Raw genomic sequence first — 24,437 nt, forward strand, 5'->3', positions numbered from 1 at the left:
AGGCAAATCAAGAAACAGACTCTTAGCTATGTAGAACAAACTGATGGTTACTGGAGAGGAGGTCAAGGGGGGAATGGATGAAACAGGTGATGGGGAGTAAGGGGGGGGGCACTTGTGATGAGCACTGTGAATGTGTGAAAGTGTTCATTCACTGACACCTGAAACTAATATTACAACTAATATTGAAACTAATATTACACTGTATGTTAACTCACTGGAATTTAAATAACAACTTTAAAAAAACCTGTTTCCCTGCCGCTTTGGATATTCTTCCTCAGAGAACTTCTCAAGTGTTCAGCTGCCTTTCTGTGCTGCTGATTTCTTGGTTATTCTCATCAGTATCGGGTTCTTGTTTCCACCTCCCCATTTAGCATATCTGCTTGGATAACCCATGAACTTGACTAAATTGGAATTTATTTTTCTTCAAAGCTATTTAACCTCCCATGTTCTTTTGGCACCACCATCCATCCAATTTTCTATGTTTAGAAATCTGAGAGGCGTCTTTTTTTCTTTTTCTCTCTCGACTTACAGTCATCTAATAAGGGCTGCAAATTTTATGTCTTAAATATTTCTCAGCGTTTGCCTTTTTCTCTCTCACAGACCCCTGGGGTGCTCCCTAGCTCAGGTCCTCATCCTCATGTGGATGCTGTGGGGTCTTCTGACTGGTCTCCCTCTTGGCTTGTGTGTGCTTGCTTTCCTTTTAATCCTGTCCTCTGCTCCTGCTCTTCATGGGCTTTTGGAAAAAGTCCAGAGGTTCCCTAAACCTTACTTTCTGAACTAGCTAATTCACTGACTGTCCTTAGAACTGTCGTGGCCTTGTTTATTGCCATTCGTTCAGCCCTGACCCTGCTTCCGACATAATGCCTTACTCCTTCTGTGCACTCCAACTTGGTTTAATCTTGTTTTCTGTTTCATTTTGAGATGCAGTGAGCTGCAGTTAGAGAAAGCCTAGTCCTTGTAAAAGAACTCTTGTGAGATGTTAGTGAAGTAATTTATTTGATTTTCAGTTTTCTCGTCTGTGAAATGGTAATGATGATAACACATCATTCGTGTGGGATTTTTTTTTTGAAGGCTTACGTGGGATAGTGTATTAAAAATAAGGGGAATATGTAAAGTAGAAATAATAATGATGATAAACCCTAATTCCTTTATTATTAATTACGTAATTACTAATAATTGAAAAGAAAACCCTTCACTGTGTTTTATTACCCATAGCTCTAGAAACTCAGCTGGAAACCAATGAAAATCTTCCAAATAAATTAAAAAAAAGGATTAAGTCAGACTGGAGCCTTTTGTCTGCAAACCAGGTTGCCTGGCCAAAAGGGGACAAAAAACTATCAACCAGTGCAAACTTAATGTCTTTAAGGCTATGTGAGTGGCCTTGGTGTATTTTGAAATTAAAATCAGGGGTTTATACTGCAAATGTAATCTCAGTAGGAACTCGTTGTAACAAACACAAACAGTTCAGCAGGCCAGGGAGATTGTTAGTTGCATTCTTCCCTGTGGCTCCTGAAGTTTCAGGGGATTAGTTTGGCTGGTCTCTGGAGTTGGCTCCTTCTATACAGTGTACTTGTTAGTTTTTACAGTAAGGTGTTTATGAGGATTAATGACTGCATTAAGTAAGAGTAAACCTAAGACTTTCTGAGAGCTTATTATAAAATCATTTAGTAAAACCTCCACTCTGTGTGACTGTCGTCTTTGAATTGAATCGAATAATGTGACTTCTTACCCTGCAGGGAGAGGAGAAGCTGTCATTTCAGGTGTACTTGGGACTCCTCTCATGTCTTGCCTTTTCTAGGGCTGTGAAAGAGTGATAGTTTTTCTCTGTTCACCTTAAATAACACTTAGTATTTATTCATTCATGAGAGAGAAAGAGACTGAGTGCAGGAGAGGAACCGAGGGAGAGCAAGAATCTCAGCAGGCTCCATGCCCAGTGTGGAGCCGGACTTGGGGCTTGATCTCTCAACTCTGAGATCTTGACCTGAGCTGAAACCCAAGAGTGGGATGCTTAACCGACTCAACCACCAAGGTGCCCCAAATAGCACTTGGTTTTAAAATGATTATTTGTTTTTAGTGGGAAATAGAAGAATGTTGATCTTAGTTATCTTGGTAATGATCTTGTTCTTGGATGGATATATTCATAAATTTGTGTGGATAGAGGAAGAATAAACCAACATAAATTTGAATGTTTCTTTTAGTGCAGATTTTTTTGTTTATAACACCACATGAGTATATCTCTGTGTTGTGAGGCATATGGTTATTGAAGAAAACCTGCTTACTGAAAAATATTTCTCCGAGTTTTTTAGCTGAAATAATTATAAACATTGTTTTATATTGCTCATTGAAGAGGGGCAGATGACTGTTGATGAAAATAGAAACCATTTGGGGCACCTGGGTGACTCAGTCGATAAGCATCTGCCTTCGGCTAAGGTCATGATCCCAGGGTCCTAGGATTAAGCCCTATATCGGGCTCCCTGCCCAGCGGGAAGGCTGCTTCTCCCTCTGCCACTCCCTTGCTTGTGTTCCCTCTCTTGCTGTCTCTCTGTCAAATAAATAAATAAAATCTTAAAAACAAAACAGTACAAACAATTTTTAAGATTGCAGCTGCACTTCACTTGTATACATATATTGTATTTAAGTCCCATTAGTAACTTTCACAATAAATCCGTAATCCAACCCATCCATTTTGTTAAAATTTTAAATTAATTTTAATATTATTATGTTAAGGTACCATAAGCTGAATTGTTATTATATGTATATGCAAAGTATGTAAGCTTCCATCTGTTGTAAATATTTTCTTGCAGGCTATGACTTGTCTTTCAACTTAACTGTCTTTTATCGTAACAGAGTTTAAATTTGTATGGAACCAAATTTGTCAGTCTTTTAGTAACTTTTGGATTTTTTATCTTAGAGAAGCCATCACTTACTATGAAAATAGTTTATAGTTATAGGGTAGAGTGTTACCCCCTAAAGTTTTTCTAACATTTTTATTGGGCATATTTCATCTGGAATTTCTGGTATGAGTTAAGGAACAGTTTATCTTTTTTCTGCTGTACTATTGTCCTATATTAAATTCCTTTGTGTACAGAGATATGTTTCTGGACTTCAGTTTTTTCCTTGATCTGTATGTTTATTCTTATGCCCATACTGTGTGGTTTTAATTACCATACAAAACTCATACTCTTTTAAGTTTAAAAAGTTTACATTTTCTTTTATATGGTATAAAATGAATTTTCCATGAACAGCAAGGGATAAAATAAAAACTGAAATTCTTCTTTCTTTAGTTAATTCTCCAGAGTCTGATGGTGATTTGTTAATTAATCTTATGTTTCTTGACTTTTTTCCCCAGAAAATTTCTGTCCCTGTTCAGCAAACACACTGGCCATGGGTAAAAATGTATACAAATGGGTCATACTATATATACTATATAGTATTCTTTACCTTGCTTTTTAAAACCTATAACAACTTTATTGGGATAAAATTCTCATGTCATACAACTCACTCATTTAGTGTACAGTTCAGTGTTTTTTTTTTTAGTATACATGTGTGCATTCTCTTAACACAATCAGTTTTAGAACATCAATCCAGAAGATACCTCCTACCCATTAGTAGTGACTCTTCACCCCTCCTGCCCCAGCCATAAGCAGATATAACCTGCTTCCTACAGATTTGCCTATTCTGGACATTTCATAAAAATGGATTTATACATATGTGGTCTTCTGTCATTGGTCTCTTTCTCTTAGCCTCTTTTCAAGATGCATCCATGATAGAGCATGGATCAGTACTGAATTTCTTTATTGTCAAATAATATTCCCCTATAGGGATATATATCACATTTTATTTATCCATTCATCAGTTAGTGAGCATTTGGGCTAGTTCTGCTTTTGGCTATTTTGAGTACTCCTATATATTTGTGTGAATATATGTTTTCATTTCTTTTGGGGGATATACCTAGGATTGCAATTGCCGAGTCATCTGGTAACTCACTGTTTAACATTTGAGAACCGGCTAGACTGCTTAAGTGACTGCACTATTTTACATTCCTACCAGCACTGTATGAAGAATCTAGTTTCCCTATATTCTCACCAACACTACTTAGTACTCTCTTTTTGATTACAGTCATTCTAGTAAGTTTGAAGTGGTATCTCACTGTGGTTTCAGTTTCCATTTCACTAATGATGTTGACTGTCTTTTTTCTGTACTTACTGGCTATTTGTATATCTTCTTCGGAAAAATGTTTATTCAGATCCTTTGTCCATTTTTTAAAATTGGGTTGTCTTCTCATTGAGTTGTGAGAGGTTTTTATATATTGTAGATACAAATCCTTTATCAGATACATGATTTTCGAATATTTCTAACCATTCTGTGTGTTGGATTTTCACTTACACATAATAGTGTTCTTGAAGTTTAAAAGTTTGTATTTTTTATTTGGATTTATCTTTTCTTTTTTTGCTTATACCTCTGGTATCATATCTAAGAAACCATTGCCTAATCCAAGACCCTATAGATTTATGTCTGTGTTTCTTCTAAGAGTTTTATAGTTGAAGCTCTTATATTTAAGTCTTTTTTTTAATGACTTTTTTTTTAAGATTTTATTTATTTATTTGACAGACAGAGATCATAGGTAGGCAGGGAGGCAGGCAGAGAGAGAGGAGGAAGCAGGCTCCCTGCTGAGCAGAAAGCCGGATGCGGGGCTCATCCTAGGACCCTGAGATCACGATCTGAGCCGAAGGAAGAGGCTTTAACCCACTGAGCCACCCAGGCGCCCCTCCTATCTGAGTTCTGATCTCTGGGGGAAACCAATCTTTCACCAATAAGTAAGATATTATCTGTGGTTTTTCATAGATACTCTTTATCAGGTTGATGTTCTGTTATATTCCTAGTGTTTTTATTAAAAAGGGGTGATGACTTTTATCGAATGCTTTTTCTGTATTTCTTGTGTCTGTTGTGATGAATATATGTTGTTTAGGCTTTTAACTGTTGGCATGATAATATTACTTTTGATTTTTGGATGTTTGCATTCCTGAAATAAACCCCACTTATAATGTTAAATAATTCCATTTGTATGTTGCTAGGTGTGGTTTACTAGTATTTTATTGAGGATTTTTATATCATATTTATTCTAGAGATATTGACGTGTAATTTTTTGGTGACATCTTTGTCTGATTTTGGTGTCAGAGTAACACTGGCCCCATAGAATGAGTTGGATAGTGTTTCTCCTCTTCAGATTTTGTTGTTGTTTTGTTTTAGAAGTTTGTGAAGAATTTGTACGAGTTCTTTAAATATTTGGTACAGTTCACCTGGGAAGTCATCTGGGCCTGAAGTTTTCCTTGTGGGTAGTATTTTGTTTACGGCTTTAATCTCTTCACTTGTTAGAGTTCTTTTTCACATTTTCTGTTTATTCTTAAATCAGTTTGACGGTTTCGAGTCTTTCCAGGTATTTGTTTAATTTCATCTGAGTTCTCTAATTTGTTGGTATATCATTGTTCATAGGATCCTTTATAATCCTTTTTATTTTTATTGTTGGTTATAATGACCTTTCATTCCTCATTTTAGTTCTGCCTTGCTTTTTTAAGCTTTATGTTTTAGAAATTTAAAAAGATTGAGTTCATTTTTAACAACCACATAGTATCCATAAAATGTTTATGACCAATAACATTTATAAATAATGCCTTAAGTAGTATTTTTTAACTATATTTTGGTGTGTTTTTGGTGATATTATGTGTGTGAGGGGAAATTTTTAGTAGTTGATTTGCTGGGTAAAAGGGACGTCGTGTTTGTTACGATCAGTATTAGTTCTTGACAGATCTCCCTGAGTTTGTACCAGTGCCTGTTAAAGTTGTTTTGAGTCTTGCCAGCACTGAGAATGATGTAACGTTTTTATATTTGCTCCTGTGATTTGTGAACATTTTTGTCTTATTTTGATTTACACTCATTAGTGAGATTAAGGATTTTTTTCATATATTGGCTATTTATATTTATCTAGAACTAATTTTATATCCGTTACTCTTTTTTATTGGGTTATTGATCTTAACAAATGTTTTGTTACATTAAGGAAATTAGACTTGGTGAGATGTCCTCTAAATATGTTTTCCCTGTTCATAGTTTCTTTTAGACTTGGATGGTTTTGTTCTGTAGACATTCTGTATTTTTGTGTGGTTAGATTTATCTACCTTTTCCTTTCTGGTTGTGGCTTGTATCAAGTTCATGTCCTTAACTACTGTTCATTGCTGCCTCCTGTGTTACGAGGCTCTGTTAGGCTTAAAGAAACAGATATGCTTGGTTTACTTCAGTTGATGGGTTTTATTGTAAAAATTCATAGAGAATAGAAAAAAACAGTTATCAGCCAGGTAATCAGGTTGTGATGATGGGACAGAGAGAGTATGGGAATTAGTCCATAGGTCTCTTCTCTGCAGGTAGACTAATAGAATATCCAGAAATTGTCTCCTTGGAGTGGACCTTGTTATGCCATGAATTCAGGGAAATGTTTGAAAAAGCCACCACTTCAGAGGCCTTGGAGAATGGCTGAAATGTGTAATGTTGATGGTTGAAGGTGTAGTGTAGGACAAGGCATTCCTGGAACCAGGGGTATATGAACAAAGACAAATGCAGATTCCCTGGATTTCTGGCTCTGATTTAAGAGGATTAAGGATGGGGAAAGGTCAATTAGTGTCCAGAATTCTTGAGAGGATGCTTGGACTTTATTTGATAACCATTGGGGAGCTACTGAAAGGTTTAGAGTTGGACATTCATTTAATAAATACTCATTTGTGTCAGGCACTGTTCTAGGCACTTAGGGATATATTAATGTGCAAAATAAACTAAACGAGGAAAACAAATTATTCCTCCTATGGAAGTTATGTTCTAGTGGTGGAAGATAATCAATACTCATTATGCATAGTAAGTATGTTATGTAGTGTGTTGGTTAATGTTTGCTATTGAAGCATTAAATAGAGCAGAATCAAGGAGCGTTGTTATGTGTGTCGGGGAGGGGTGGGAAAGAGCATAGTGATTTTTTTTTTTTTAAAGATTTTATTTATTTATTTGACAGAGAGAGATCACAAGTAGGCAGAGAGGGAGGCAGAGAGAGTGAGAGGGAAGCAGGCTCCCTGCCGAGCAGAGAGCCCGATGCGGGACTCGATCCCAGGACCCTGAGATCATGACCTGAGCCGAAGGCAGTGGCTTAAACCATTGAGCCACCCAGGCGCCCCAAGCATAGTGCTTTTAAATGTGTAGTCAAGGTAGGCTTCAGTGAGAAGGTGGTACATGATAGAATCTAGTACTTCATTAAGGAGAACAATCTAGGAAGCCAGGTTCTTTGGCACTGAATGGAGAGAGGGGTTGGAGAGTCTGGAGGCAGGAAGACCACCTGTATGGACTGATTCCATGCTTTAGTTGGAAGTGGAAATACTTTTCCACTTGGTTGTCTATCCTTGTCCCTTAGCAAAGAAGTCCAATAGTTAGTTAACTAGCCTGATAAGCTCCATTTTGTTTTTTTAGGTTTAGGAGTGATAACAGTTTCTATAAACTGATCTTTACTACCAACAGTCCAGTGTTTCTTTAAGTGTATTCATGAACTATCCATATCAGAATCACTTGGGATACAAGTTAAAAATGTGGATGCCTGGGCCCTACCCTAGACTGACCTTGAAAATAGGATAACGGGTAAGAACGGAAGCTTGAGATAGTCTGTTTGGGTTCAAATCCTAAATATGTCTCTTACTTGGCTCAGTGATCTTGGGCAAGATAGATAACCTTTCTGTACCTCAGTTTCCTAATATGTAAAATGGGAATGATGATCATGGTAATGATAATATCTATTTCATAGTGCTGGGAGGATCAAATACATTAATTTATGTGAAGCATTTAGAACACTACTTGTCACATTGTAAGCATTTAGTTTAAGGTACAATTGTTTTTGTTTCTGCTGAATTGTAATCTCTGAAGGTGACGCTAGTTTTAATCTCCATCCTCTATAGTCACCTTGGGTGGGCTCATTTGCCCATGTTCTAGAGGATATAATGTTAATACTTCCAAAGCTATAGTAATAATGTATGGTGATTTTTGTTGGAATATGAGTCAATTAATGTTTTAATTTTCTAGATGGAGTGGTTTATTAGCAACAAATACCATTGTTTACTGGGTGCCTATGCTAAGCACCTTGTAGGCTGTTTGCAACAGCCCTGTGGAGATAGGTAGGTATTAGCCCACTTTACAGATGAGAAAAACAGGCTTACGCTGACGAAGAAACTTGTCAAAGGGGAGACAGCCAGTGAGCTGTGGAATTGTGATTGACGGCCCCCCTCTGCCTGACTCCAGAGCACTTGCACCTTCCATAACATCATCTTCCAGTTATATTCAGCCTTTTTCTCTTGAAAAGGTACACTTTACAGTCTGCTGCATTTGTGTGGCTATCTCCAGCCCCATAAAGACCTCGGAGCTTGTAGCCCTGGCCGAGGCCTTGCCTGCAATATCGTGAGACACCCAGAGTTAGAAATGCCCAGCTCCGCTGCTCCCTGACACCCGGCCTTCCCAAACTGTGACGTAATACATGGTTGATGTTTTAAGCTGCTGAATTTTGGAATCATTTGTTTAAAAGCCTTAGATAGTTTTTAGTCTGAAGTTCTGAGATGCACCTTCCTTTCCAATATCTCGGAGCCCTCAGCTATCATGCACACATTTACACACATGTATTTGCACATGTGGTTGCCTAATTTACTTCTATTTTGTGCTCATGTGTTGTCTAGATTATCTCTGCCTTCTCCGTATGTCCCCACTAAGTATGTTGTTGACTGGCTTCCTGGTGCTAAGATACATAGAATACAAAACATAGCACTGTAGTACTCAGCACAGCACCCAGCAGACAGCTGGCTAAGCTGGCCCGGAGGAGGTAACTCTTGCCCATTTCTGAGGTGCCGCATGGGGAACCGTCCTGTCCCCAGTAGTAGTAGCCTGAAGGAGCCCTGTTTCGGGGAGTTTCTCCGTGAAGTGCCGTCTAGTTTCTGTTGTAGAAACTCTGTTGGTTTTTAGCTGGAAGTGCTGTCGGCCTGCTTAACTCTGCTAGTTCTGAAGCAGCAGAGTAAACTCTATAAAGAGAAGTCAGTTGGAACAGTGTTTCTGTTTTTGTTAAAAAGTAAGAGAATGTGGCAGAGAAAAACCGTCAGGGCGCGGATCAGCTTATTTAAAGCCGTCATCTTCCGATTGAGACCAGTGTTACCATGGTGTCTGGTCTTTTCTGAGCTGGTGTCTGTGTGTCATCGCGCCTCGTAGGCTTACTGCCTTTGATTTCTGCTTCTCAAAACTCAGAGGCCAGATTCCTCCTGAGGATTATCTCGCTAAATCAAATCCTCTTATGGAGGAGGATCTAAATTGGAAGTGCTCTGTTTTGATCAACATGCTGGTTAATGTTTAGAACCCCACTTATTGGAGATGCTGGGGTCTCACTTGCCTCCTTAGAAACCCACAGAAAGGTACAAGCGCTGCCAGTATTAATTTTATCTTTGGGCTGTGATGGGTCTGCCATCTTGCTTGGCTGTTTTTACTGTATTTTGCCAAGAGGAAAAGACTGAGGGTCGAGTGTGGGCCTCAAACTTGGTGTCTTACTTCTGTATTAAAGTTACTGAAGTAATTCTGTTTCTGTTTAGTTTTAAGAAATGTGTTAGACCAATAGCTAGTTTGCAAGCCACCTTCACCTGTGGTGGGGGATTCTTTGAAAATTCAAGTACACCATATATTTGTAGCCTCTTTGGCTAGGAAGCTGATATTCAAACCAATTTTTTTTTTTTTTTTAATATATGAGAGGAATTTAACTAGACTGCTCAGGTGATTGTTTACTTTGCATTAATAATGGAGTTTGGTAATTAAGTCATTTTTTGCATCATGAGCTCAGACCTGCCCTGGAAACTATAAATAAGTGTGCTTTGTGTGGTGGTCCTTGAGATACTTTCAAAACCTTGGTGACAGTCCAAGCAGGTGAGTTTCAGTGCCCTGGGTGTTCTCCCCTGGGCAGAATAGCAAAGTAAGTAAAACATGTTTGTTGTTGTTGTTTTTTTTTAAATTTAAAGCAATAGATGATTTTTGTAGTACAGTCATAGGTTTACAGAAATTGAGCAGATAGTACAGAGTTCCCATATCCGCCTTCCCTTCCAGTTTCCCTTATTATTAACATCTTGCATTTGTGTGGTACATGTTCTAACTGATTAAACAGTATTGGTACATTATTACTAACTAAAGTCCACAGTTTACATTAGGACTCAATCTTTGGGTTGTGCATTTCAGTGGATTTGGGCAAATACATAATGTCACGTATCCACCGTTACAATGTCATACAGAGTGAGCTCCGTGCCCTGCAAATCCTCTGTGCTCTGCCTGTTACCCTCGCCTCCTCTGGAACCCCTGGCATCCATTGATCTTTTTATTGTGTTCCTAGTTCTGGCTTTTCCAGAATGTGATACAGTTGGAACCATACAGTATGGTTCAGACTGGATCTTTTCACTGCCTTGAAGTTTCCTCTGTGTCTTTTCATGGCTTAATAGCTCATTTCTACTTATTGCTGCATACTAGTCCAGTGTCTAGATGCACTAGTTTATCCATTCACCTGATGGACATCTTGATTGCTCACAGTTTTTGGCGGCTATGAGTAAAGCTTCTGTGACCATCTGTGTGCAGGTTTTTGTGTGGACCTAAGGTTTCAACTCATCCATGTAAATACTAGGGAACTTGATGGCAGGATCTGAAATGGGTTACTGGCCTGGTGATGATGCCCTCTTGTTCCCTCGTGACTGTTCTTTCACTGTGGCCTCCCTAGTGAGACAGCCTCACCAGCCTACCTCTGCCAGGGGCTTCTTGTTGTTCACTAGAAACATTTTCTGAGCAAGTATGGACACAGAGGTCTTGATTGTGCTCTCAAGAAAGAATATTTAAGATGTTTAATACTATTAAGTATTAATATTAAGACTTTTATGAATATTAAGATGTTTAAATACTCCTCACTCATGGTAGCTATGTTCCCATCTCTCCGCCCAATTGCTCCAATTGGAACTTCTTATTTTAGTCGTTCTAGTAGTAATTTCAAGTGTGAATGACTGTCTCAACCCTTAAAATTATATGATCTTTTTTTTTTATTGTGATGAAATCTGTATCTAACACAAATTTGTGATTTCTATCCACCAAAAGCATATAGTTCTGCCGCACTAATTACACTCAGATTGCTGTCAACACAGTGTTTTCTAAAACTTGTTCATCCAGGGATATGGTCATTTTAAATTTTTTAAAAAATTTTTAAAAAGATTTTTATTTATTTATTTGACAGAGAGAGAGATCACAAGTAGGCAGAGAGAGAGGAAGGGAAGCAGGCTCCCTGCTGAGCAGAGAGCCTGACGTGGGGCTTGATCCCAGGACCCTGGGATCATGACCTGAGCTAAAGGCAGAGGCTTTAACCCACTGAGCAACCCAGGCGCCCCTGGCAAAATATTTCTATCAGTCAGCTTCCTCTAAATTTTGCTGTGGTAAAGACCTCCAAATATCAGTAGCTATCAGCAATCTTTATTTATCTAACCACATGTTAGATAAATATCATTTTGTTGGGCTGGAGCTGAGTCACATGGCCACATCTAACAGTAGGGGCAGTTGGGAAATGTAGTCTATGTGTGCAGGAATAAGGAAATCTGTTCAGTGATTAGTCAGCAGTCTTTTTTTTTTCTTGATTAGTCAGCAGTCTTAGCCGTATTAAGTACAATTATTGAATCATACACATAGCTCTTTATTTTGATCTTTCAGGGACAATAGAACAGAAATTGCCTGATTTCATAGTTCTGGATACTTCTTTGGGAAGCATTTTTCTACTGTATGCTCTTTTCCCATTGCACCTTGGATTATCCTATCCTTTTACCACTGAGAGAATTTACTGGAATGAATAAAATTATATGCTGTTTTAAGAAATACCTGTTTGGTAATGACTTTTTCTAAAACCGAGTCAGTAAGAAGCCTTAACAACCGTAAGAATGGTTGTTATTGAGATACTTTAAAAAAAAAAAAAAAAAAATCCCTGTTTGGCCCTCAGTCTTGAATCAGAAGACTGGCTTACTTTCGAAGCCTTCTAGTTACCGATTTGGTTTCAAGGTAATGGGCTGTCCTTGAATATACCTGTAGCATTGGTATCCTACCGTTGTCTTGAAAAAGGAAAATACGTGAAATTTGTAATTAGAGATGCAATATCATGCATTAGCCAGACTAAAGGTTCAGATAGAAATGCTATACATTTTAGCATAAGACTATTCCTTAGTAATAAAATTTAGGAAAAAAACGGGCAATATTTATGCTGTGTGCTCCTCCCCCCCTGGGGGGGCGTCTTTTATAATGGTTGATCTATTGGCCATAGCTAATTGACTATAACCTATTATAATTAGAAGCAGGCTCAGCTGCCTAAATGTCTGGCTTGGCAATAGGGTATTTTGAGCATGCTTGGTATACCTCTGCCATGCCTCCGCTTGCTGATGATTGAAGTTCATACTCAAATGTTAATTTTCAGTAAGTGCCTCCTGTTCTAAAGCAACTCTCATTCCCTTAAGGAGAAGTGTTTCATTGGAGCCTCTAGTTGCTGAAAACAGCCGTGTAAGCATCGTGGAAGTTTTTCCAAATTAAAATTTGATCCACCCATTCATTTATTTGTTTTAGGGTTCTGACAGTCGGTTGTGTTTATAGACCCCTGCAGAGCTCTCTTTAAACTCTGTCAGCAAATGGGAAACATGTAGCTTGTGCACAAAACTTCTTTATCTTCCAATACTCTGACCATAGAGACCACCGTGCTCTTACATACATTGTTGGTACTTACTCTTCGATGGAATGGTCTTCCATTCCCTTATTACTGAGCCATTGTTCTAGACTGGTTATACTGTCCTAATTCCAAACTCGGGGTAATTATCCTCTTGAAAAGGCCCGTCAGGTGTACACCCTGTCGTGACATAGCCCATTTGTCTTCTGTCCAAACCGGCTTGCTTTGTGTACTGTTAGAATAGCCAGAAAACAGAAATCAACACCAAAAAGCAAAACCCCTTTGGCTACAGAAATCTCTTATACTTAAAAAAATGTATATTTGGAAAGTTCTAAGGCCATGTAGAGTGACAAGTATTTAGAATTTGCCCAGTCTTTCATCCTAAGGCCCACTTAGCAGCTGGTATCTAAAGCAGGCTTCAGTAAACACTCAAGGTTGCCCCACCCAGACCTCCTAAGTCAGAATCTGTTGCTTAATGTGGTCCCTGGGTAGTTTGTGAACATATTAAAGTTTGAGAGGCTCTAGTTGGAGACCTTCTACGTGAGCCTGTAATCATAGAAACCACTCATCATTGTGAGGGGCCATCAAACTTGAACTCAAACTGTTATTTATGAAGTAAAAAGTCTGTACATTGGAAATGAATTACCTGGGTATATGATACATGTTGAGCTATTTTCCGTTGTTTTCTGGTGTGCTAATAATGAACCCTCTTCAGTCTGAGGACAGTGGTGGCAGCAACATGTCCTGAATGGATGAGAGATGACCTCATTGAAAGAGTGAGACCTTTTTGTATATTTTGGAGTCTGATTTCTGACTCCTTGGTGATAGAAAATTCAGGCATTCTTGAGATTTCTCAACAGGTTGTGGTGGTCTCAGTGAAGGGCTCACCCACGACCCATGTTCAGAGAGGAAATGGAGTCTCACTGTCATTGTAAGTGTTAACTCTTGCTCTCTCTCTCTCTCTCTCTCTCTTTTTAAAAAGATTTTATTTATTTCACAGAGATAAACAGACAGAGAGGGAACAGAAGCAGGAGGAGTGGGAGAGGGAGAAGCAGGCTTCCCGCCAAGCAGGGAGCCCGAAGCAGGCCTCAATCCCAGGACCCTGGGATCATGACCTGAGCTGAAGGCAGATGCTTAATGACTGAGCCACCCAGGCACCCCATAACTCTTGCTCTTTTTATATGTCAAAAAAACATTTTTTCGGAAGAAAAAAAGGTCCCTGGCTTGTCTGTTGGACATGAACTTCAATTTCAATTATTCTGAGAGAGCAGGAAAATGTTCACCTAGAATATTAGCTCCTGCCACATGAGAATTTCTTTGCAAGCCAGTGGGTCAAGTACATGGCTTTGACTTTGTCAGAACTCCTTTATCACTTCGAGTATTTGCATTGAGGTCTCAATACTTTGAAGGTTGTTTGCTAATTTATGCATTTTTCTTCTGGAGGGGGGGTTCCAGATGGTGTTTTCTTGTACTGTGCTACAATGGACTTTTCTCCTCTTGGGGTAAAAAAGTAAAGCTAGAGAGAGTAATGGCATTTCCATAGGGGAATATTTCCTAAAATTTTCCTGTGGTTCTAATCTGAGAGCTGACCCCCTCGCCCCCAACCAAGGGCTAGCATTTGTGGAAGAAAGCCAGAACGATTCTGTTTAGAATTGAAGCCCCCCCCCCCCCAGGGGGACCAGTCCCTGAGCTGCCTCCTGAGTCTCTTCATCACAAACACTACAAACACACAAGCCCTACCTTGTCTTCTCAGAGTTCCACCCTTCTTCTCCCTCCACTGGCCTCTACTTCCCTTATCTGTCAGGCACCATCACTCTGGCCAAAATTTCCTTAAAATAATCCCCAGGACACCCAGGTCCAGTGGCTTCTTTGTAAGTCTCTGTAGCATTTGGTCTTGTCTGCTTTCTTCCTGTTGTCCCTGTGACATTGGTCACTTGGGTTTCTCTTCCATGGTTTTTGTTTCTACAGAGCATTAGAGCCAGACCACCCAGGTTCAAAACCAACCTTCACCATTGACTAGCTATGTGCCCAGGGGAGTTAATTAACTTCTGTGTGCCTTAGTTTTCTCATCTGTCAACTAGAGTCAAGGAAAAAACCCTGCCCCATGGGGTTGGTAGGAAGGGCAAAGAAGAATGTCTAGCACATAGTTAAAGTTTTCTAGGGATGAGTCGTAACTGTTGTTTCTGCCACCACCACCACCGTCATCATCGTTGCCATTATCAAAAGGCATTTCCTGGGGCGCCTGGGTGGCTCAGTGGTTTGGGCTGCTGCCTTCGGCTCGGGTCATGATCTCGGGGTCCTGGGATCGAGTCCCGCATCGGGCTCTCTGCTTGGCGGGGAGCCTGCTTCCTCCTCTCTCTCTCTCTCTCTGCCTGCCTCTCTCCCTACTTGTGATCTCTATCTGTCGAATAAATAAATAAAATCTTTAAAAAAAAAAAAAAAGGCATTTCCTGCCCTTTGCAGCTTCTTTGACCTGCTTCCTACTTGCAGGTGTTCCTGCCTTTTTTTTTTTTTTTCTTTCATAGGACTGCTCTTCCCTTGGGCTTTTCTTTGATGGTTCTGGGGATTCCCATGTGGATCTCTTTATCCCTGACCTTTTCCTGAGCCCCAGAGTCCAAGAATTTACCTTCAGAAATCTCCTGAGCAATATAAACCAAGCTGTCAAAATGGAACTCATTCTCTGGTCATTTAGAGCATCCCATCCTCCTTCCATGGCTCCTCTTTTGTCGTCCTCTTAATGCAGCCCCAGCTTTCACAGCTCCCGCTGGGGAGTTGCTGAGTTTGGTCTTCTCTGTCGCGTCCCAGGCATCCAGTTGGGTTGCCGTACCTGTCGATGATCCCTCTGTGGTGTCTTGCAATGTGTCTCTACTTTTCTGTTCCCACTGTTGTTCCCGGGAACGTACCCTTTGCCCTTGTTCAGGCTGCCATAGCAGATCACCTCTAATGGGGTGGCTTAAACAGCAGAAATTTCTTTTCTCGCTAGAGACTGGAAGTCCAAGATGAAGGTGCCAGCAAAGTTGATTCTGGTGAGGTCTCTCTCTCTCAGGCTTGCAGACAGCTGTCTTCTTGCTGTGGCCTTATATGAACTTTACTCTGTGCGTCTGAGCTTTCCGGTGTCTTGGCCTCTTGTAAGGATACTATTCCTTTTGGGTTAGGCCCTATGACTCCTTTAACTTTAATTAGTTCCTTTATAGCCCTATATCCAAGATACAGTCACAATGGAGATTAGGGCTTGAACATCATGAAATTTGTGTAGGACACAATTCAGTTCCTAACACCCTTGGTGCTGCCAATGGTCTCACTGATTTCCCATCTCCCCTCTGTAATCCATCTTCATGCGGGGGCAGGAATGATCTAAAAGTACAGCTCTGACCCTCTCCCTCCCGTTGCTAATAACTGGAGAAGGCTCCCCGTTGCTTTGATGCAGTGTGAGGGGGATTACTGCTAGGGGACTTGAGGGCACTGTCTCTCGTTTCTCAGTTCCCTACATTCACTCATCCGGAAATGGAAGAGCTCCTGCCCCTGGGCTGTAAGGATGATATAAATGCAAACTGATAGTTGTTTTAGTATTATAGAAAGTTACGTTCACATTCCTCAGCCTGCCATTTAAGGTCAGCTCTTCCCTCACTGTTACTCCGAGTGTGGTCCTGTGTGCTTTTGGGGTTCCCTCTTCCAGTGTGAGGGTTAGGTTCCCCACACCCACACTGAGCAGTTCTCAGACACACAAGCAGGGTAGGGTATCCAAGAGCTCAAGTCCGTTCTGACACGGTCTACCCAGAGATAGCTGTCACTCCAGTTCTTCCAACCTCCCCCCACCCCTTTTAGATGCTGGTTACAAGCCCCAGGCTGTTATCTGTGCTTCTGACCTGGCCTTCTACATGGGAGGTTCCATTGACCTCCTCCTTAGGTCTGAATAATGTGCTAGAGCAGCTTACAAAGCATAGGGAAACACATCTACCAGCTTATTAAAGGGTATGATAAAGGATATGACTCACCAGCTCGATGATGAGATAAATAGGGTGAGGTATGTGAGAAGGGCATGGAGCTTCCAAGCTCTCTCAGAATGTGGCACTCTCCTCAAATCCATGCGTTCACCAGCCTGGAAGCTTTCTGAGCCAGGTCCTTTCAGGTTTTTGTGGAGGCTTATTTGCCGTCATCAAGATTGAGTAAGGCTGCCCACATCTGATTCAACTGCAGGTCCTCGGCCCTTCCCAGTGGGCGTGGTTGGGGACGGGCGGGACTGAAAGGTCCAGCCCTCTAATCACGTGGCTGGTCCTTTTTGGCAACTCGAAGCTCCCCTTGGGTGGGGTCCTAAAGTCACCTTCCTTAATAATGAGAGATCCCCATTTCACCCTTAAGGCTCTGTCTGAAGCATTTTCAGGAACTGTGTCTGAAGACCAAACACCTGTGCTGGGTGGTGTGAATGACCAGACACGTATTTCTCATATCTCACATGCTTGCAGCCTCCATCACCTGGAGCCGTTAGTGACACAGACTCTGCTTGGTGATTAGATCCTCAGGTCATTTGAATGTCATGTCTTGGCTTATTGTCTGGTGCTTAACCAGCTTCCTTCTGCTACAGGAAGGATCCAGGCTTTGGAGGCCGATCACCTGTTTGCCAATTCCAGCTACTTCACTGAATAGTTTTTTTTTTTTTTTCTTTCTTTTTTTAGGTTTTATTTATTGGGACGCCTGGGTGGCTCAGTTGGTTGAGCAGCTGCCTTCAGCTTGGGTCATGATCCCAAGGTCCTTGGATCAAGTCCCACATCGGGCTCCTTGCTCAGTGGGGAGTCTGCTTCTCCCTCTGCCTGCTCTGCCTGTCTCTCCCTCTGCTTATGCTCTCTCTCTCTCTGACAAATAAATAAATAAAAATAATTAAAAAAAAGATTTTGTTTGTTTGATAGATCACAAGTAGGCAGAGAGGCAGGCAGAGAGAGAGAGGGGGAAGCAGGCTCCCCGCTGAGCAGAGAGTCCAATGCGGGCTGATCCCAGGACCCTGAGATCATGACCTGAGCCGGAGGCAGAGGCTTAACCCATTGAGCCACCCAGATGCCCCCAACAGGTGCATGTTCTATGTGTATTCATTCACTGTTAACATGTTACCCCATCTGCTTTATCATTCTTTGTGTCCGTAGGTGTACACACACAGGATAGTTTCTGGATCATTTGAGAGGAAGTTGCATGCATCATGGCCCTTTACTCCTAAATCTTTTTGGTTTGCATTTCCCAAGAATTAGAGATATTCTCTTACATAACCCCAGGACAGTTTCAACTTCAGTAAATTTGATATTGATAAAATACTTTGATCGAATCCGCCTTTCCATTCCAGTTTTTCTGACTGATACAGTAATGTCCTTCATAGAATTTCTTTTTTCCTTTTGGGGCAGGTCTTCAGCAGACTGGATGAGGCTCGTCCGTGTTGGGGAGGGCAATCTGCTTTACTTAGTATCTACCAATTCCAGTGTTATTCTCATCCACAAATACCCTTGCCGACATACCTACAACAGTGTTTAACCAAATCTCTGGGCATTTTGTGGCCCAGTCAGAATGACACACAAAGTCAAGCATCACATATGGACTCCTGGATTTGTCTTTCCAGTGATTTATAATCCACTGCTATCCTTAATTCTATCAGTGATGAAATTGTCATATATTCGGCCAGCTGGAGCTCCTTCCAGCTGCCTGCTATGTCACTGTGACACGTCCACAGTGTCTGGTATTAGTGACCTGCCTCTCCTACTGGTGATGACATCATCTGTCTGTGTGTCCTGCAAGGCCCCTCCAAGTGAATTGTTGTATGTGTGGGGGAGTTTTTACATCAAGCTCTCCCTTAAATATCCCTTAAAATTAAGGAGAACCTGCTCAGACATATTTGAGTGAAGTATTAATAGGCAGGTAGAAACTTAATATTCTTTATAGTCATTTTTACTTACTCCATTTTTATTTGCAATAACATGAGTCATCTAATGGGTTACTGTTCTGTAGTGTACATCTCAGTGGCTGCGCTAAATTAACTTCTGAGCTGCTCATGGACTCCCTCTGCTGGCAACACAGCACATAAACACTTTTCTGGGGTTGTAGGATAGGTCGTTCTGCCCATTTTCTTTTGGTTGGTTTCTTTCTCTCCGATTATTAAACAGTTATGGCTCATACAGTACGGACCGTTTTAGAACCTGATTTACTTACTGATTGTATCAAAAATATAATTTCTTATAGAATTCGTACATTTCTACATCATCATGTTAATGTTTGGATAATTTCCACTTACATGAAATAAATCCAGCATTTAAATAATTCAGTTAGTTAGTAGGCATTTGTATCTATTTTTTTCCTATTTTTAGATAGCATTCCTCATACTTATACCACTCATGTGTTACATATTAAGTTGAGCTTGATTAGTGGGTAGAAATTTGACAGGTGTAAAAATACAGAGAAGAGACATTCTAGTTTGAGAAAATCGCCTAAACCAAGCATAGGATGTTTTCCAGAAAGAGGAAAATCAAGTTTGGCTGAAACATGGTGGGGCCATAGTGGGAAATGGTTGGAAAGTAGGTATTGTGGGACTGTTTCTAATTCTAACCATAAGTAAGCAGAATAGAAATGTATTGGTTTCATGGGAAGCCCCAGGTAGCTGGGTCAAGGGGCTCAGATACTGCTTCTCCCATCTCTTGTTTCATTTCTTCTTTCCTCTCTGCCCAGACTTGGCAGTGGTTCTCTCACCTTTAGGCTGGAGGAGAGAAGGGACCCTTGGCCCCTCCCAGCAGGCATCGGATAGCTCGTGTTACAGGAATTATCGCTTTTGTCCATGACTCATCCTCAGGGAAGACCTGTTGTAGGCACTGTCTGGGTCAGATATCTACCGTTAGGTCCATCCCTGTAAACAAGGGGGCCAGGCTACATGCCTTTGCCAGATCTGAAGCCCAAGCCCAAGCCAACAGGGAGTAAGTCGGAACTTTGGTAGACAGCCCCTCATGGAGCAGGTGACATGAAATTCCTCAAGAGAAAGAGTGTGTTAAATAGCACTGCGGGCGTCTTCCCCACCTGCATGCATCATGCTGGCTGGTCTCCACCAGAACATTCCAGGTAGGTCTGAAGTAGGGTGTGGTCGGTGAGAGAAGACAAAGAAAAAGGAAAGCAGGAAAAAATCAAGTTGGATCAACAGCTCCTGGTGGTGCCTCCTTATAGAGCAGGAATACTGGGCAGGGATTCCTGTGAGGTCAGGCCTTGGGGCATTTAGAGATGGGAATATGGTCAGGAAAACTGGCCAATTCAGTTTTAGGCTTGTTGATTTTGAAGTTCTTCTCGAATACCCAGTGGAAATGTCCAGCAGGACAGAACCAAATCTTACCTGGTTTTTCCTACCTTGGGCCAGTAGTCCCAACAGTTAGTGAAGAGTAGTCACAGATGCAAAGGCTTCCCTCCTTGTTTGGGCTATGCCGGCAGATGCTTTTTGAGTCCCCGCCCTTTCAGCCTCTGCCTGTGGGCAGCCTGTTCTCCATTTCCAGAGTCATCTTTGTAAAACATTCTGTTTTGTCTGAACCTCACTCAAACACCCTCAGCAGATTTTTGCTGCGTGTTCTGTTAAGTATAAAATTTGTCACTCCAGGTCTTTAACGGTTTGTCTTCAAGCTGCATTTCCATCTTTTCTATCTCACAGCTTCCTTCTACTGGGTACGCGAATCTTGAGTCAACTGAATTTTTGCCATTCCCTTAACATGTCCCATGCTTGTCCCACCTCTCGTCTTCTGTTCTCACTTTCCTTCCATGCTAGGGTGCCTTGACTGGGATCTTGACTGGGATCTGACTACAGCTGATTCAGAGAGACAGGATGTTAGTTAGCAAGATTGTTCCTAAGCAGATATGGTAAAAATTTTAGACGGCACTTAAATTCTCCATCTTCATGTTGACAAATACGGTGTGCAGCATCCGCATGAGCCATTATTGGCTTTCTTCATGCCACATTGATGAGAGCCCAAACTTCAGGGTGGGCATCACAATAGAAAATGCAGTGCCTGCTCAGAGGGGGAGGATGTGGAGGCACAGGGGGACTGGCAAGGGGACATGTCTCCTTCCATGTGCTGCAGCTGGAACGAGCTGGGACGAGGGACAGAAACTGGGAGGGCCTCTGAGAAAAGATGGCATTTCTGCCTGATTCTCAAAGGTTGAATGACTTCAGAAGGCAGAAAAAAGGTAGCATTGCAGGCAGAGGGTGTAACATGGATGTCACTGCTGTAGGTCAACGACATGGGACATTTGAGGGCTAGTGAAAAGTGCAGAGGTGGCTGTGGCTTGTGTTGTATGTGTGTCTGATTAAATTTCTGTCTTAGTTTGGGCTGCTACAATAAATTCCTGTAGACTGGGTGGCTTATACCAACAGACATTTATTTCTCACAGTTCTGGAGACTGGCAAGTTCAAGATCAAGGTGCCAGTTGATTAGATTCCTGGTGAGAGCCCTTTTTCTGGTTGGCACATGCTATCATCTTCTGTCCTCACATGGCCGAGAGAGAGCGCTAGCTCTCTTCATTCAAGGATGCTAATCCCATCCTGGGGGCATCTTCTCCTGGCCTCATCTGAACCTGATCACTGCCCACAGGTCCCACCTCCTGCTACCGTCACTGTGGGTGAGGGGTTCAGTATATGAATTTTAGGGGACACAAACATCCAGTCCCTGAGACTTCCTACTGCCTGTGGCTCTAGGAAGAAGAATAAGTATTGAGAAGGAGAACTATTTTTTTCTACCTGTTAACTTAGTGACCAAATGTAGAGGGTATTGAGAGGGCCAGAGGCCTGTCAACCACACTCTAAGCCAGAGACGTGATACCCATCCCATGCCCATCCCATCGTGATTAGAGATACTTTGGATTTCAAGAAGCCAGACTATTCATTTTTTTAAATGATAATAGTAACGAAGAAGCCATTGTATTCTATTTCTCACTTAACAGCATTTATAGTTGCAAATTCTGGTAAATTTTAGAAGAAAAAGGCAGATTTTTTTTGTTGAAAATAAACTTTTAAAAACTTAAATAAGATAAAGTCTTTCCAAAAATAGAGTACAACATGAAAGACAAAATAGAAAATGAATCCTAAGTTGAGATGAATACAGACGATCTTGGTGCGAAGATGTTGCATACACTAGACACAGATTTGTTTTTTTAATGACTGAAATATTTTAGGTTTTGTATTTGCTCCCAATCCAGGGAAAGTGTATTTTTATCAGGTCAATTTGCAGAGGTAGAATACGGCCTTTTTTGGTTGATGCCGTGATAGACCATTGCCCACCTACAGAGGGGTTGCTTTTATTTTTACTTCCTTAATAGTAGATGAGCCATTCATTCAGCAGCAGCAGAACCTTCCAAAGCTATCCCTTGTGCAAAGGCCATGGTTAACACAGAAAGGATCTGATAATAGACTTGTGTCGAAGACGATGAATTTGGTGACTAGAAATCTTGCTTCCAAGGTCCCTGAGACCCAGGCACTCTGCAAGGCGTGGGCGGTGAGCGGCAGTTAGGCAGCTCCTGCCTGTTTGCCAGCAGGTTGATTGCAGACCTGCAGGGGTGTGGCCGTAAACCCGGCCAGGCCAGGATCCCTGGGAGCTTTCCCTTCAGAGCTGATTGTTCTCTCCACCGTCTATGTCAGTAAAACCCCATCTTTCCAGGAAAGGTAAGGGGAAGAAAAAGAAAAGGGGGGAAGGTGGGAGGACAGACTGAAATTTTTGTTACACTAAGCCAGAAGTTACTTTAGATAAAGTAATAATGGAAGCACAGCTTTATTTCTAGAGGAAGTTGTTCTGAGGAAGCTGATCGCTAAACTGGGGAGCTTGGCTTTTAGAACTGTTGTAATCCAGGATGGAAAAAAGTATCACCCCGATGGCTTTTGTAGGAGATTACTGACTGGTAATCCTTCCTTGTCCTAGAAGATTAAGTCCGCCCTGGTGTAGTTGTGGTCAGCTGACCATTTAAAAAAAAAATTTTGGTTTCTTGTAATTGTGCCAGTGTCTGATGTTTGCTTGGACTGTTTGTACATCTGGAGATACTGGCGAACCTGGCCCTCCTTTGTTTACCGGTGAAAGCTCCGCTCCCCTGTGCTGGTTGGTCCATTGTTGACTGAAATTAACAACAGGTGGTGAATAGAGCCTGAGGTTGCTCCAGATAAGTCATTTATTAAACAGATCTGCTTGTCCTAAGGGTGTGAAGGCTCTGAGAAGGAAATAGCACACCGGGGGCCAGGAACCCTGGGGTTCGTTTCTTCAGCAAGGTTGCATGGGACTATGACCAGAGCGACATTCAACTGAGGGGTACCAGGCGCTTATAAAACGATGCGTTCTGCGTTTTTCTGGAATGGATTGTGGAGAGATGGATTTTTATGAAGATTACCAGTCCCCGTTTGATTTTGACACAGGAGTGAACAAAAACTACCTTTACTTGTCTCCTAGTGGAAATTCGTCTCCATCCGGATCACCTACTCTTCAGAAATTTGGTAACTGTTAATTTTCCAGGGTTAAATTTGCTGTAACAAAACTTGGACACGACCCGGGGTTTGCTGTCTTTAAAATTATTAGTGTCAAGAGCTACCGTGGTGTTGCTGTGTTGAAACTAGTGAAACAAAGCTGTTGCAGAATCCAAGCAGAGAGAGATGGCTCATTAAGTATTTAGAATGTGTTTATTTGGGGCGCCTGGGTGGCTCAGTGGGTTAAGCCTCTGTCTTCGGCTCGGGTCATGATCTCAGGGTCCTGGGATCGAGCCCCGTATCGGGCTCTCTGCTTGGCGGGGAGCCTGCTTCCTCCCCTCTCTGGCTGCTGCTCTGCCTACTTGTAATCTCTCTCTCTCTCTCTCTCAATCTGTAAAAAAAAAAAAAAATTTAGAATGTGTTTATTTATACATAAAACTTTGATTTTAAAGGTGGTACTCTTGATAGGAACCACTAGAGTTCTTCTGATCACTTTGAGTTCATTGAGCTGATAAATCACAAGAAAGGGAGAAATGGAAGGTCTTTGCTTGTGGCCATTGATGTATGGTTTATTAAGGACCCTCCTCCCCCAGATTTTGTCTTTGTTAAATGAGGCTTAGGCATCTGAGGCCCTGATGGCGTTTAAGGCCCTGCTAGTGGACGTCCTGGATTTTGCTCTGGAGTCCTGAGAGCAGCAGACAGAAATACCTAGGCAAGAGATTTTTTTAAAAAGAAGACCTCAGTGTTGCTGTACCTTGGGAAGCAGTCATTCCTTCGCAGGTGTCAGTATGACCTCGTTCCGAAGGCGGGTGCTGGCCGGGAGAGTCTGTTTATACGCACACAGGGCAGCAGGAGCCTCACCCTGTCCTCCAGGCCAGTTCGCTCATTCTACAGGGAAAGCCTGGAGACCACTAGATGACCTACTCTGAAACTTGCCAGAAGTAAGCAGATTTTCCTAGAAGTTAATTTTTTCCTTATTAATGAACAATAGGTCACAGTGTGTCCTTTTTAAGTTTACAAAGTAGATCTTTGAGAAGGAAGCGGTAAAGGATATAGCAGGAAACCTACGTCTAAGTATTTTCAGTCGCGTACTTGCCGACAGTAGAGTGTGTGCCGAAGCCACGTTCCTCTACCGTTGTTTGCATCTGTAGTGACCATTGGGGATGGTTTGGATTTCCAGGCAGGGAAAAATGTTGAAGACACCAGGTTAGAGCTGGT

The 24,437-nt window shown here is 41.5% G+C and overlaps 1 protein-coding gene across 5 annotated transcripts in view; it reads left to right on the top strand.

The window, feature by feature from the left end:
• TPD52 (tumor protein D52) overlaps positions 1-24,437 on the top strand; it is a 104,080-nt gene that overhangs the window by 43,902 nt on the left and 35,741 nt on the right. For 2 of the 5 annotated variants that reach the window (XM_046006066.1, XM_046006072.1), the window contains exon 1: positions 22,973-23,249. The exons of 2 other annotated variants lie outside the window; for them this stretch is intronic. In XM_046006066.1, the coding sequence (XP_045862022.1) occupies positions 23,111-23,249 (139 nt within the window). In that variant the 5' untranslated portion in view covers positions 22,973-23,110. Of the gene's footprint in view, positions 1-22,972; positions 23,250-24,437 lie in introns of those variants that run through there. One more of the 5 variants, XM_046006078.1, reaches the window with a different exon arrangement.

Source organism: Meles meles, chromosome 1 (genome assembly GCF_922984935.1).
Source record: "Meles meles chromosome 1, mMelMel3.1 paternal haplotype, whole genome shotgun sequence".
Lineage (NCBI taxonomy): Eukaryota > Metazoa > Chordata > Mammalia > Carnivora > Mustelidae > Meles > Meles meles.